The sequence below is a fragment of the Vigna radiata genome, chromosome 7 (assembly GCF_000741045.1).
Source record: "Vigna radiata var. radiata cultivar VC1973A chromosome 7, Vradiata_ver6, whole genome shotgun sequence".
Lineage (NCBI taxonomy): Eukaryota > Viridiplantae > Streptophyta > Magnoliopsida > Fabales > Fabaceae > Vigna > Vigna radiata.
In genome coordinates this window covers 30,261,526-30,273,907 of record NC_028357.1, presented here as the reverse complement: position 1 = coordinate 30,273,907, position 12,382 = coordinate 30,261,526, and the positions used below count along the sequence as shown (strand labels likewise).

General features: G+C 34.0%; 2 protein-coding genes and 1 pseudogene across 3 annotated transcripts; 2 read left to right on the top strand and 1 right to left on the bottom strand.

Annotated features, from left to right (window-relative positions):
- The first annotated feature begins 2,027 nt into the window (after positions 1–2,027).
- Positions 2,028–3,971, top strand: LOC106769581 (light-harvesting complex-like protein 3 isotype 2, chloroplastic). Its single transcript, XM_014655256.2, has 3 exons — positions 2,028–2,632; positions 3,217–3,354; positions 3,481–3,971. The coding sequence occupies exons 1-3, from the start codon at positions 2,227–2,229 to the stop codon at positions 3,729–3,731; spliced, it is 795 nt and encodes a 264-aa protein (XP_014510742.1). The 5' UTR covers positions 2,028–2,226; the 3' UTR covers positions 3,732–3,971.
- A 690-nt stretch (positions 3,972–4,661) lies between these two features.
- On the bottom strand, positions 4,662–8,015 carry LOC106767162 (glutamate dehydrogenase A). Of its 2 annotated transcripts, XM_014652000.2 has the most exons (9): positions 7,756–8,015; positions 7,464–7,577; positions 6,298–6,519; positions 6,149–6,223; positions 5,933–6,049; positions 5,589–5,842; positions 5,348–5,423; positions 5,188–5,274; positions 4,662–5,098 (listed from the first exon to the last, which is right to left on the bottom strand). In XM_014652000.2, the coding sequence occupies exons 1-9, from the start codon at positions 7,861–7,863 to the stop codon at positions 4,913–4,915; spliced, it is 1,239 nt and encodes a 412-aa protein (XP_014507486.1). In that variant the 5' UTR covers positions 7,864–8,015; the 3' UTR covers positions 4,662–4,912. The 2 variants fall into 2 exon arrangements, with proteins under 2 accessions (XP_014507486.1, XP_014507487.1); XM_014652001.2 differs by lacking the exons at positions 7,464–7,577; positions 7,756–8,015 and adding an exon at positions 6,681–6,886.
- A 2,832-nt stretch (positions 8,016–10,847) lies between these two features.
- On the top strand, positions 10,848–12,382 carry LOC106766292 (annotated as a pseudogene).

The window sequence follows — 12,382 nt, the reverse complement described above, 5'->3', positions numbered from 1 at the left end:
CTATGACCTAAAATAGTCTCATAGGGCCTAGTTTAGAAAATTTAATAGTGTTATTCAACAATTTAGTATGACTTAGATTGAGAAGATCATTAAGTCTTTTACCGTCACTCAAGTGTTGGATGTGTCTATTTTTTTATGACATTGTTTTTACTAGCAACGACGACCATGACATCTCTACGATGAAACAACACCTTTACCACCGTTTTCATATCAAAGATATTGGTAAACTTAGATACTTCTTGGATATTGAGGTGGTACAATTCAACAACGATGACATTGTTATATCTTAAAGAAAGTATGCATTGAGCATTTTGAAAGAAATTGGGTTGAAGAATTCAAAATTTTTTAACACACCTATGAATCATAACACCAAACTTATACCAAAATAGGGGAGCCTATTTGAGATCCTGAGCAATATAGAAGATTTGTTGGAGAATTAAATTATCTTACAATTACTCGTCCTAACATTTCCTTTGCAGGCATTGTGGTGAGTGAGTCAGTTTCTAAATTCCCATGTAAAATATCATTGGAATGTAGTCATTCGTATATTAAAATACATTAATATATTTCTTGAAAAATGTTTGTTATATAATTTTAATAACCATACAAAAATTGTTTGCTATTCAGATGCTGATTGGGCATAATTTACATATGATAAAAGATCTGCTTTCGATTATTGTATCTCTCCATTGATGGTAATTTGATCTCTTAGAAGAGAAAGAAACAAAGTGTTGTGACAAAATCTAGTATCAAAACATAATATAAAACTATAACCTCAACCACTTTGAACATGTTTAGCTTAAACAATTATTTAAAAAGTTATAATTTTGAGATGTCACTTAAATGACACTTATATGTGACAATCAAATTGTACTTTACGTCTATTCTAATTGTGTCTTTCACGAGAAGACTAATACATTGATATTGATTGCCATTTTATTCAAAAAAAACTGTATTTAGAAACATCAAGACTAAAATTATAAACTTAAATGATCAATCAACAAACATTTTCACTAAATTATTATAAAGATAAAAAATTAATTACATTTATAACAAGCTTATACATATTACATTTTATACATATTACTTATATACATTTTATATTACATGTTGCTATGTTAATTAGGAAAACATAATTCCTATAAGTTATTTTTATATATTCACTTGTAATCAAATTTAGTCAACATTCTCTTTATTATAAATACGTTATCATTTATGTGTTTTCTATTTAAAGAAAATTAACCTGATATATAAACTTTTACAATATTAAATAGTTATGAAATTTAAGATTTAATATTTTTTTTTCTCTTTTTATTATGGATGATAAATAATTCATATTGCTTACTGTCCTTTCATATGCACCATAAACATAATTACTCGTTGGTAAAGTGGTTTTGCTAAACAAGAAATTTTGTCTCTCAACTAAAGAATTTTGAGTCACTTTAAACGCGCATAGTTTTAAATTCCATTGAATTTCTAAAAGTTAGATTTGGAAGTAAACAAAGGTAAAAAATGTTATAAACAAAATTGAAAGAAGTCAGAATGCACAGGTTAAAAAAAAGAGACTATTCTGTAAAGATGTATAAAAGCAGGTAAAATATGGAAACTTCTATATATACCAATACTAAAATAATCTTTAAATTATTATACAGAGTCAATTCTCCCCTTAGTCATATTCATGTAAGCCTTATTGGCATCAGATTTACCTATTAATTGACTGAATCAATTTCAACTCAACTCAATCTAGGTAAGTACTATTTTCTATAAATTTTCTTAAGCTTGTACAAGATTTATTTCATAAAATTCTAAACATCCTCAAAATCTATGAATATTTAAGCATGACTTAACTCCACAAAATCGATTTGTAGAATAAAGTTTACATCTACACCTTATCTCTAATCGATATAGAACTTCCTTCGTAACTCAAGAAAAGAGTGTAATCCATAGATTTTGCGTGCTGAGAGATGATTGGATAAGGGAGTGATGAGAATGGACTAAGGACAAAGGAGTTGGCCTTCAGACTGTACCTTTTCCTTTTTCACTTCAGTACTTCCCCCCCTTGTGAATTTTGGGTGTGCTTTGCCCATACTTTCTAAGGCTGAGGATAGCCCCAGCCGGAAATAGAAACTCAAACCCACCCACTCATCAACTCACTCAACCACCATGTTCTGATAATTCCTCCACCACATACACACACAAATTCATACCCACATACCAACCAAATTAATGCAGATGCAAAGCATGTCAACCACCATGGCTTCCTTTTCCCCTCCCACCCATTTCTCAGCCACTCCTTCGTCGCAATCCAAACCCCGTCTCTTTCACAAGACCAACTTTTTATTCTCTCTCAGGTCCAGGACCCTTCCTATCTCTCCATTGAAGGCGGCTGCTGCTGAGAACGGCGTCGGAACTGCCGTCGAGCCGCCTCCGGAGCAGGCCGCGCCGGAGTCTTCTCCCCCGCCGCTCGAGAACAGTTCTGTTGGAACCAATGGGGCTGCTGCTGTTGCGGTTCAGAGTGAGGACGTGAAAGTTCAAAGTGGTTTCGTGGATCCAAGATGGGTTTCTGGAACATGGGACTTGAAGCAGTTTCAGAAAAATGGCTCCACCGATTGGGATGCTGTAATTGATGCTGGTAATGTTATTATCCCTTGATCATTGTGATGCTTTTAATTTTTCTTTCTTTTAAATTAAGTTTTGGTTGCTGCCTGTAACCCTTATGGTTTCATACATATCTGTTTCTTCTTCAGTAATTTAAAGTAACCATTTTGCAGAGGCATTATTGTTAATTGCTATAAACCTTGTTGACAAGAAAAAAGATATACCTTTTTCGCGGCTTTTAGATTGTCGATGTGTTCCAGTATGGTGTAACTTGTCATCACATAGAAGTGCTCGGACTCTGGCTATTCTTGAATGATAAATTCTTCGTTGTGTCACTGTCAAGGTGAAAAGCCTTTGTCAAATTAAATGTGGCTTGAAGAGTGTGACATTTCTATACCCCAAAGAAATCAGTTTGCTAATAAAATGGAGTAGATGGGTCTGCTTCCAATGTCATTCCTGATATATTCCAATTGACAGAGTATGGTTCATTTTGTGTTTATTTGACAGAGGGCTAACACATAGTTGATGTTGGATCAGATTCATATCTTGTTGGTTTCATTTTTTACCCTTAAAAAATACATCAACCTGTATTTCATCCCAGGGTGTAATTATTTTCAGAGGCTAGAAGGAGGAAATGGCTTGAGGATAACCCGGAATCATCCAGCAATGAAAATCCTGTAGTTTTTGACACCTCCATCATACCCTGGTGGGCATGGATGAAAAGGTTCCATCTCCCCGAAGCTGAACTACTCAATGGTCAGTTATGATTTGCATTCCAGAATGAAATTAAAGAATAATTTCTTATGTTAGTAAGAGACAAATAAAAACTAACAGAACCTTCATTGTTAATTTTTTTTCTTTCTTGTTTTGAGTATCGTGCAGGTCGTGCCGCGATGATAGGATTCTTTATGGCCTATCTGGTTGATAGCTTGACGGGAGTAGGCCTAGTGGATCAAATGGGAAACTTCTTTTGCAAAACTCTGCTGTTCGTGGCTGTGGTCGGAGTTCTTCTGATCCGAAAGAATGAGGACCTTGAAAACCTTAAGAAGCTATTGGATGAGACTACTTTATATGACAAGCAATGGCAAGCAACTTGGCAGGACGAAAATTCAAGCACTCCAAAGAATGAGTAGTGGAATTACTGTTTTGTAGTTCTCCCTTTATATGTCTCTTAATACAGTTCTCTATTACTCTTTCTACTACAAAAAAGACATGGATATGAATTAGACATTGTAGTTCAAATCCTTCTCTCGTCCCGGCTTCAAATGGCCTAGATAGTTTGTCTGTTTGCAATGCGGGAATTGTCTTTTTCTTATTTCAAGATCCCTGAACTTCCAAAATTAATACGACTTTCAGTTTCATTTTTGTTGCAATCTCGATTGAGATAACTAACATGAATTTGCGAAGCCCATCATTCTCAGGTATTCATACGTATACAAAGGTTGACATGAAACTTACCGAACATTTCCGTCTGAGAAAAGATCTTTCCATCACTGAACCAAACTTGCCATAACAATATTCTGAATGGAAGGAAGCTCGAGACAGTGACCACTGTATCATTGATTTTTAAAGTGAGAGCGGTCCCCCTAGAAGTGATCTTCCTTTAATGGATGTTACTTTCGTTAGAGATAAGAATGATCGTCTCTAATTAGATTTGTTTGAAAATAAAAAAATGTTACTTAATGTAAGTCTTACATATGAGTTGCCAAAATTGAAAAGAGTTTTTAATATAAACAAATTGGATTTATAAGTGAATTTCTAAGTTCAAGCAACTTAGTTGTACAACTCACATCAAAATAAAATTTTTCAAGAATGTAGTACGACTTGACATATACCAGACTGTCTTGATGCAACTATAACCTCTCAATAAAAAATCTATTATGCTATTACTTTAGTATTGTCATTTTATTAGATTGGTATTTTTCGACAATGGGTTTTATGGAGATTATTTATTAGTTATTTTTAATGAAGATTCTTTTTTAGTAAAGGAAGATGAGCCCGTGACTAAGATTTCAAAATAAAAATCAATAGACTAAAAAACTGCAATAGACTAAAAAACTGCATTAGACTAAAAATCTGCAATCCACTAATACATCAAACTAGAATAACTAGAACATTTGAAACAAATATGGCTGTAACTATGGCATTATCAACACCAAATGCCAAGAACCATACACTGTGGACAGACCAAATGGCGAGAATAATGTTTTATTGGCTACTCTCTAATGCCTTTTACTTGACTAACTAGACCTAGATTAAACCTAGATTAAAGAAATCACAGCCATATAAAATCCTATTCTTGCAGGTGGAGAACCTAAGCTTCCCAACCTCTGAGAAGAGTAGCACGAGCAACACGGTTCACTCCAAGAGTGAAGGCTCCCATTCGCAAGTCACAGTTATGCATCTTGCACATTGCCTTGATGTCTTGGAAAGATCTGGTCATGTATTTCTTCAACTCATGATTCACCTTTTCCTCATCCCACATGAAACCTTGAATATTCTGCAAGCAGCACATAACCAGAAGAAGTTAAACAATAAAACGCAGTCAACACTGTCAAAATAAACTTAAACTTAATTGATTCTATCTACCTGAACCCATTCAAAGTAGCTCACAGTCACTCCACCAGCATTGGCATAGATGTCAGGTAATATGATGACTCCTTTCTTAGACAAAATCTGCAAAAAGAAAATCACTCATTATATCTTTACATTATCACATATGTATATAGCCTGAGGGCAATCGACTTACCTCATCCGCTTCAGGGTCAGTGGGATGGTTTGCTGCTTCTATTATAAATTTTGCCTTCACGTTAGAAGCATTTTCCCTTCAAAAATAATATACTAAAGTTAAGTTGTTGTTAAAATCATTAGTAAAGAAAGACCTAAATAAGAGGATTTTAGTCAAAATCTCCCGTTTAGCGTGCATTTGGAAAAAGTTTAATGGATCAGTGTCAAAACAAACACAAGCATACAAACTTAGAAATTCATACCTATTTAGAACTCCTCCCAATGCACAAGGGATAAGCACGTCGCATTCATGAACAAGCAACTCATTTGGATCCATCACTTCCGCACCTGGAAAGTCCTTCAGGGTTCCATTGCCCTCATCCTTGTATTTCAACAGAGCAGGGATGTCGATTCCATTTGTGTTTTTGATAGCACCACTGATATCACTGATAGCAATCACCTTTCCCCCTCTCTCATAAATAGACTTAGCAGCCCATGTGCCCACATTTCCAAACCCCTGATGTGATTAAAATCAAATAGATGTTGAAACTGAGATTCATATGTACACACTATATCATCTTACCATGATGGCAGTGGAAATTATTACCTGGATAACAAATGTCTGATCAGCAATGGACTTCCCATATTCAGCAAACAAGGCTTCAGTTGCAAAAACTACTCCAAGACCCGTGGCAGCCTCCCTTCCCAACGATCCTCCGAGATCCTAAAGAAAAGTAACATTAAAATTCAAAGTAAATTTCCTAATAACTCTAATGTCAAATTTATTAACAGTTCCTAAGGGTATTGTGCATTTGAGACTTACAATAGGCTTCCCAGTCACGACAGCTGGTGAATGACCGTGAAACTTTGAATACTCATCAAGAATCCATGCCATGGTCTGTTTCAGTGAAATAATTAGAGATATATGAAACTATAAAATACAATCATTAATAAAATTGATACTATCAGTACCTGAGCATTAGTTCCCATATCTGGGGCAGGAACATCCCTTTGAACACCGATAAGATCATGAATCTTCTGAGTGAAAACCCGAGTAAGACGTTCTAACTCACTAATACTCAGATCTCTAGGGTTGCAGCCAATCCCACCTTTTGCTCCTCCATAGGGAATGTCTGCTACAGCTGTCTTCCATGTCATCAACTGAGCTAGAGCATTCACTTCATCTGGGTCAACCTGGCATCAAAATGAAAAAAAAAAATGATAAATGATCATGAAAATAACTTTGTAAATCAGCAATCTCTTTTAGCCTAGCAAAGTGTAGATCGGAACTACGATGAAGTTAATCTATTATAGTTGAAGCACTATTAAACAACATAGCTAGAATGGTTTGTTACCGTGTTTATGTAGTATTCCAAAATTTTTGTTCTGCTGTGATGGATGAAAACCATCTCAGAAACAACTATAGTATCATGTTACATTTACTTTACTCTGGTAAGTAATAAAATGAAAAAGAAGATGCAACATCTATTCCATGATTGAATTCAGAAGATCAGATAGGAAAATAAATTTTCAAAGGCATTTATGCAATTTCATTATGAGATAAGGACAATTCAAGAAGCATGTAGATTTAGGAACACAATATTAGCAAACAGAAGAAATGTTGCATGTATTTCGTGATTGGATTCGGCAGATCTACATAATAAATGTCACATTCAACATGCAAATTTACTGTCTGATTGAATTCCGCGTGGATGGCATGATTAGATTGAGTGAAAGGAAGGTACCATTTCCTCTTTGGAATTTCATTACAAAGTTACTGCAACAGGTGCAATAATGATTCTGTATGGGTCAATCAATGTTCAACACCATCAATTAATTAAATAATTGGAAACATAAAATTTCAATAATGATTTGCCACAGGTATTAAGTTATAGAGAGGAAATGACAACAGTTCACAATTTATATCATCACTTTCACAAAAATAACAATTATAATATAACAGAGCAGTTCAAAACAAATATGGTAAAAAAAATAATCATATCAGTATGGACTCAAATGAAATAATTTGAGTCAAATTGCATACTTTAAAGATAAATCATAATATCAAGAGTTCACTTAAATACAAAATCAAATTCAAAATACTGAGAAAACAGAAAAACAACATGATATATTCAAACCTCTGGGTGATATCGAATCCCTCCTTTCATTGGACCACGAGCATTATCATGTTGGATCCTGAATCCCACGTAGGAAACCAGAGTTCCATCATCTTTCGGGATGGTGCATTCAACCTGAAAAGATCAGAGCAAACCACAGGTAAATTCTTTTCCAGACATTCTTCACACATCCCACAAACAATAAAATGAAAAGATCACCACTTTTTTTTATCAGGTGAGTGAAAAAGAAAGCCATGCAAACAAGAGGACTGAAAATCCATAAAAGGGAGCAGAGCATACGAAGGTTGACTACCTTGATTTCTCTAAAGGGTATGAGAAGACTCTTCTCAAGCTTGGAATCCAAGCCCAGAATGCGAGCTGCACGTTGAAAGTTGCGGTTGGTGGCGGCTAGAGCATTCATAGTTGCAAAGGAGAGAATGCAAGAGAGATGTGAGTGACTGAATGAGTCAAGTATCACTCAACTAAAGTGTGAAGAGAATGCTATGGTTGTGCAATATTAGGTGAGTGAGTATGTCATTTTATAGATGGAAGAGAGAGAAAGAAAGATGGAAGAGAGGAAAAGAGAAAGAGAGAGAACGGAGACAAAGTAGGCTTTGATTATTTTTGTTTGACTTGAAACTCTCAAACTCCATGTAACCGTCATTATGATATATTTTTATTGCTTCATTCTTTAATTATTTCATTAATTAGGCATAGATATATATATTTTTTTATATCATACAGTCATGTTACTCTTATCTATATAATAATTTTAATGTCATTCTTATCTATAAAATTCTTTTTAATGAAATTATATAAAATATAACAAAAAATATTTTATTTTTAATAATTCTAATTATCATGATGAATTTTTAGAGTAATTTTTATAAACTAATAATCTTATTGTACTGATAATTAAAGGTGTCTATTTAAATTCAATTATTATCCTAATATACATTTAATGATTTTGCAAATGTAAGATATTTTCTTTTACATATATATTATTATGAAAAAGTGAATTTACTAGTATTTTTTATAAAAACAAAACTTAAAATAATAAATTGAGCATATAAATACTTACATTCACCACGAATTAAAATATAACTCCCTTTATCTAATCTTATCATCAACAGTTAAATATATTTTTAGTAACAATAAAGAATTAAAAAATGTAGGACATTGATTAAACTATTAATGGTTATATTTTTATTATTACTGTTGTTAAATTTATTTTTATACTAAATACATAATGTATATTAAATATACAGTTATTTTTATACTAATTATATCCGTTGTTATCTTTAAACAATTAATATTATATATAGTATATATTATTATAAGTATTTACAATATAAATTTTGAATCTTACTATAACTATCAAAATCCCATCTAATTATAATTTATAATTATTATTGCATTATAAGAAAATATTTATCCAGTTATTACAATGTAATATAGAAGTTTATTTTTCCACGATTTCAAAAATTTCTATTAATTTTCAGTCGTTTTCACATAAAATTAAATTAAGTTTTATTTTTTTTTAATTTCCAACGATGTAATAAACAAAATCATAATTAAGTTTTATTATCTTACTTTTGAAATTAACTTTTGAAAACTGTTAAATAAATTTAAATTTAAAAAATATTAAAAGTGTAACATTTGATTTTGTTAGTTTAAGGGATGGGTCCGTTGTTTAATTTTTAAATTTTTGTATGTAACAACTTTTGTATGATTATTTTAATGGTCTTATTCAATTGATAAAAGGTAACGTAATATATTTTAGAGAACACTATTTTTTTTTTGTATGAGATTAGTTTAACAAAGTGGTGTCAGAATTTTTATGCTCTGAGTATCGAGAGAGAAAAAAAAAATAGAGGGAGAAGAGTCAAACACCGTCAGGAAAAAAATGAGTGTTTGAGATTTTTTTTTGTGAGAGAAGACAAAGATAGTCAATAGAATGAGCGTGTCACAGTTGTTGAAAAAGACCAATTACAACAATTGGTCTTTGCAGATGAAGGTTCTTGGATCTCAAGATGTATAGGACATAGTGGAGGACGGGTACCATGAACCCGCAAATGATGAGAATTAGACATTGAATCAAACCACTGCACTGAAAAAGACACGATTGAAAGACAAATTGACTTTATACTTTTTGTATAATGCAGTGGATGAGTCCATATTTGAGAAAATAGCTGACGCAAAGTCCGCAAAAGAAGCATGAGAAATTTTGAAGGTGACATACAAAGGAGATACTCGCAGGTTCGGGTATAAGATCTCGAAAGAGAGTTTAAACATATGGAGATGGATGAAAAGAAGGGAGTTGTCGATTTTATAACTCAAGTGTAAAAGATGGCCAACCAACTCGGAATGAACGGAGAAGAGGTTCCTCCTAACCGGGTTGCGAAAAAGATCTAGAAAAATATGATGGATGATTTTGAAAGTATTGTGGTCACTATTGAAGAGACAAATGATTTATCAACTCTCACTGTGAAGGAGTTAGCTGGGTCATTGAAGGCCCACAAATTGAGGAAGAAAAAGAAAAAAAAGGGAACTCGACGATCAAGCACTACGAGCACAGTTTGACTTGAATAGAACTCGGAATACTCAGAGCGGAGGTCCTGGAGGCAAATGGCGATGAGGCCGAGGAAGAGGACGTGGTGGATGTGGTCGAGGCAATGGAGAACAAACTGGTCAGCAGAATTGGCATGACCGAGGACGAGGGAAAGGCCGAGGAGATCAGTAAGAAGTGGAGTGTTTTAAATGTGACAATCACGGTCACTATACAAATGAATGTAGATCAATGAAGTACTACAAGTGTGGTAAGCTCGGTCGCGTTGCAAAATTTTGTTGAGCCGAGAAGAAAACTAAGAGAAACCTTCTTACAGAAGAAATGAGAATTTTCGACATCAAAGATCTCAAAGTCGAAGGTGGAGAATTGGGATGTTGGACTATGCTTGAAATCAAAGGTTGAGGAAATTTATACCAACTCAGTATGATATTTAGATACTGAAGCAAGTAATCACATGTGTCGAAACGAGAGTTTCTCTGATAAACTCACCAAGGTGGAGGCCGAATTTGTGTCTTTCGGAGATGACTCCAAGGTGGTCGTGAAGGGGCATGGAACAATCTGGCATATGCAAAAGGATGAACAAGTTGGAGAGATCAAGGACGTTTACTATGTTCCCGAGTTAAAGAGCAATATTTTAAGCATGAGTCAAATAATTGAAAAAGGTAATTCAGTTTTTATGAAAGACCAGGTATTGTATTTAAAGGATAAGCATGGTTGTCTAACAGTCAAGGTAAAAACGAAGAAAAATCAGTTGTATAAACTGCAACTAAAGATTTTGCAGAAAAAGTGTTTGAAGCAAGATATGATTAGCAAGAGCTTAGATAACTCCACTCATGAGGTAAATGTAACATGTTTTTTATCGGGTTCAGAAGATATAAAATTTGAAGAAGTTGTGCTAGATGAAAGATGGAAGAAAGGTATGGATAATGATATTAGCTCAATTGAAAAAAATGAAATGTGGAGTGTTCGGCCAATTGGTGTAAAGTGGGTATATAAAATGAAAATTAATACAGAAGGAGAGGTGGAGCATTATAAAGCTCGACTTGTGGTGAAAGGCTACAAACAACATAAGGGAATTGATTATGATGAAGTATTCGCTCTAGTGACAAGGATGGAAACAATCCAGCTACTGTTCTCACTAGCAACTCAACGAGGATGCAGTAAATGGGCGCGAAGTTTGAATTTTTAAATGGTTTTCTTGAAAAGGAGGTCTATGTAGAGTAACCTCTCGATTACATGAGAAGAGGTGAAGAAAAGAATGTGTTGAAGCTGAAGAAGGCGTTGTATGGTCTGAAGTAAGCTCCTCGAGCATGGAATGAAAGAACTGATACATATTTCAAGAAGAATGGTTATGAGAAATGTTCGTACAAACATGCTCTATACCTAAAGAAGCACAAAACAGGTATGTTGATTGTTGCTCTATATGTAGATTATTTGATTTTCATGGGAAGTAAAGCCGACCTAGTTGAAGAATTTAAAGAAGTGATGAAAAGGAAGTTTGAAATGACCGATCTAGGCATAATGAAATATTTTTTGGGACTAGAGGTGAACCAAAGCTCAACAGGGATTTTTGTGTCTCAAAAGAGGTATGCTGAAGATATATTGAAAAGGGCAAAGGTGATGAAGTGCAATCCAGTTTCCACTCCAATGGAACCTGACACTAAGTTATCAAAAAATGAAGAAGGGGACTGTGTTGATGCAAGTAGATACCGAAGCTTGATTGAGAGTCTTAGGTACTTAACAACCACAAGGCCAGACCTATGCTCAGCGTGGGAGTCATAAGTCATTTTATGGAGGAGCCAAGGTATTCTCATTGGAAATCATTGAAGCGGATACTAAGGTATGTAAAGGGAACTATGTCTTTCGGATTATGGTATACTAAGTCGGATAACTATCGACTTAGTGGGTATTCATACCACGATTGGTGTGAGATATGGATGATCGAAAGAGCATAACTGGCTATGTCTTCTTTATGGGAGATACAACATTTACTTGGCTCTCAAAGAAACAACATATTATTGCACTATCAACGTGTGAGGCTGAATATGTGGCAAAATCTTGGAGTGTCTGACATGCAATCCGGCTGAGAAACCTATTGAAGAATTTGAAGATAATGCAAGAAGAAAAGGTGTTGATCCGAGTAGATAATAGATCGACAATTGTGTTGGAAAAGAACCTAGTCAACCACGGGAGAAGTAAGCATATTGATGTTCGTTTCCATTTTATTGGGGAAAAGGTGAAGGAAGGAAGTGTAGAACTTGAACATGTAGTGAGCAAGAAGAAGATAATTGATATATTCACAAAGGCATTACCTACAACATCATTTCAAGAATTAAGAAAGCTGATTGAGATGGAGGAAGAAAAAATTTAA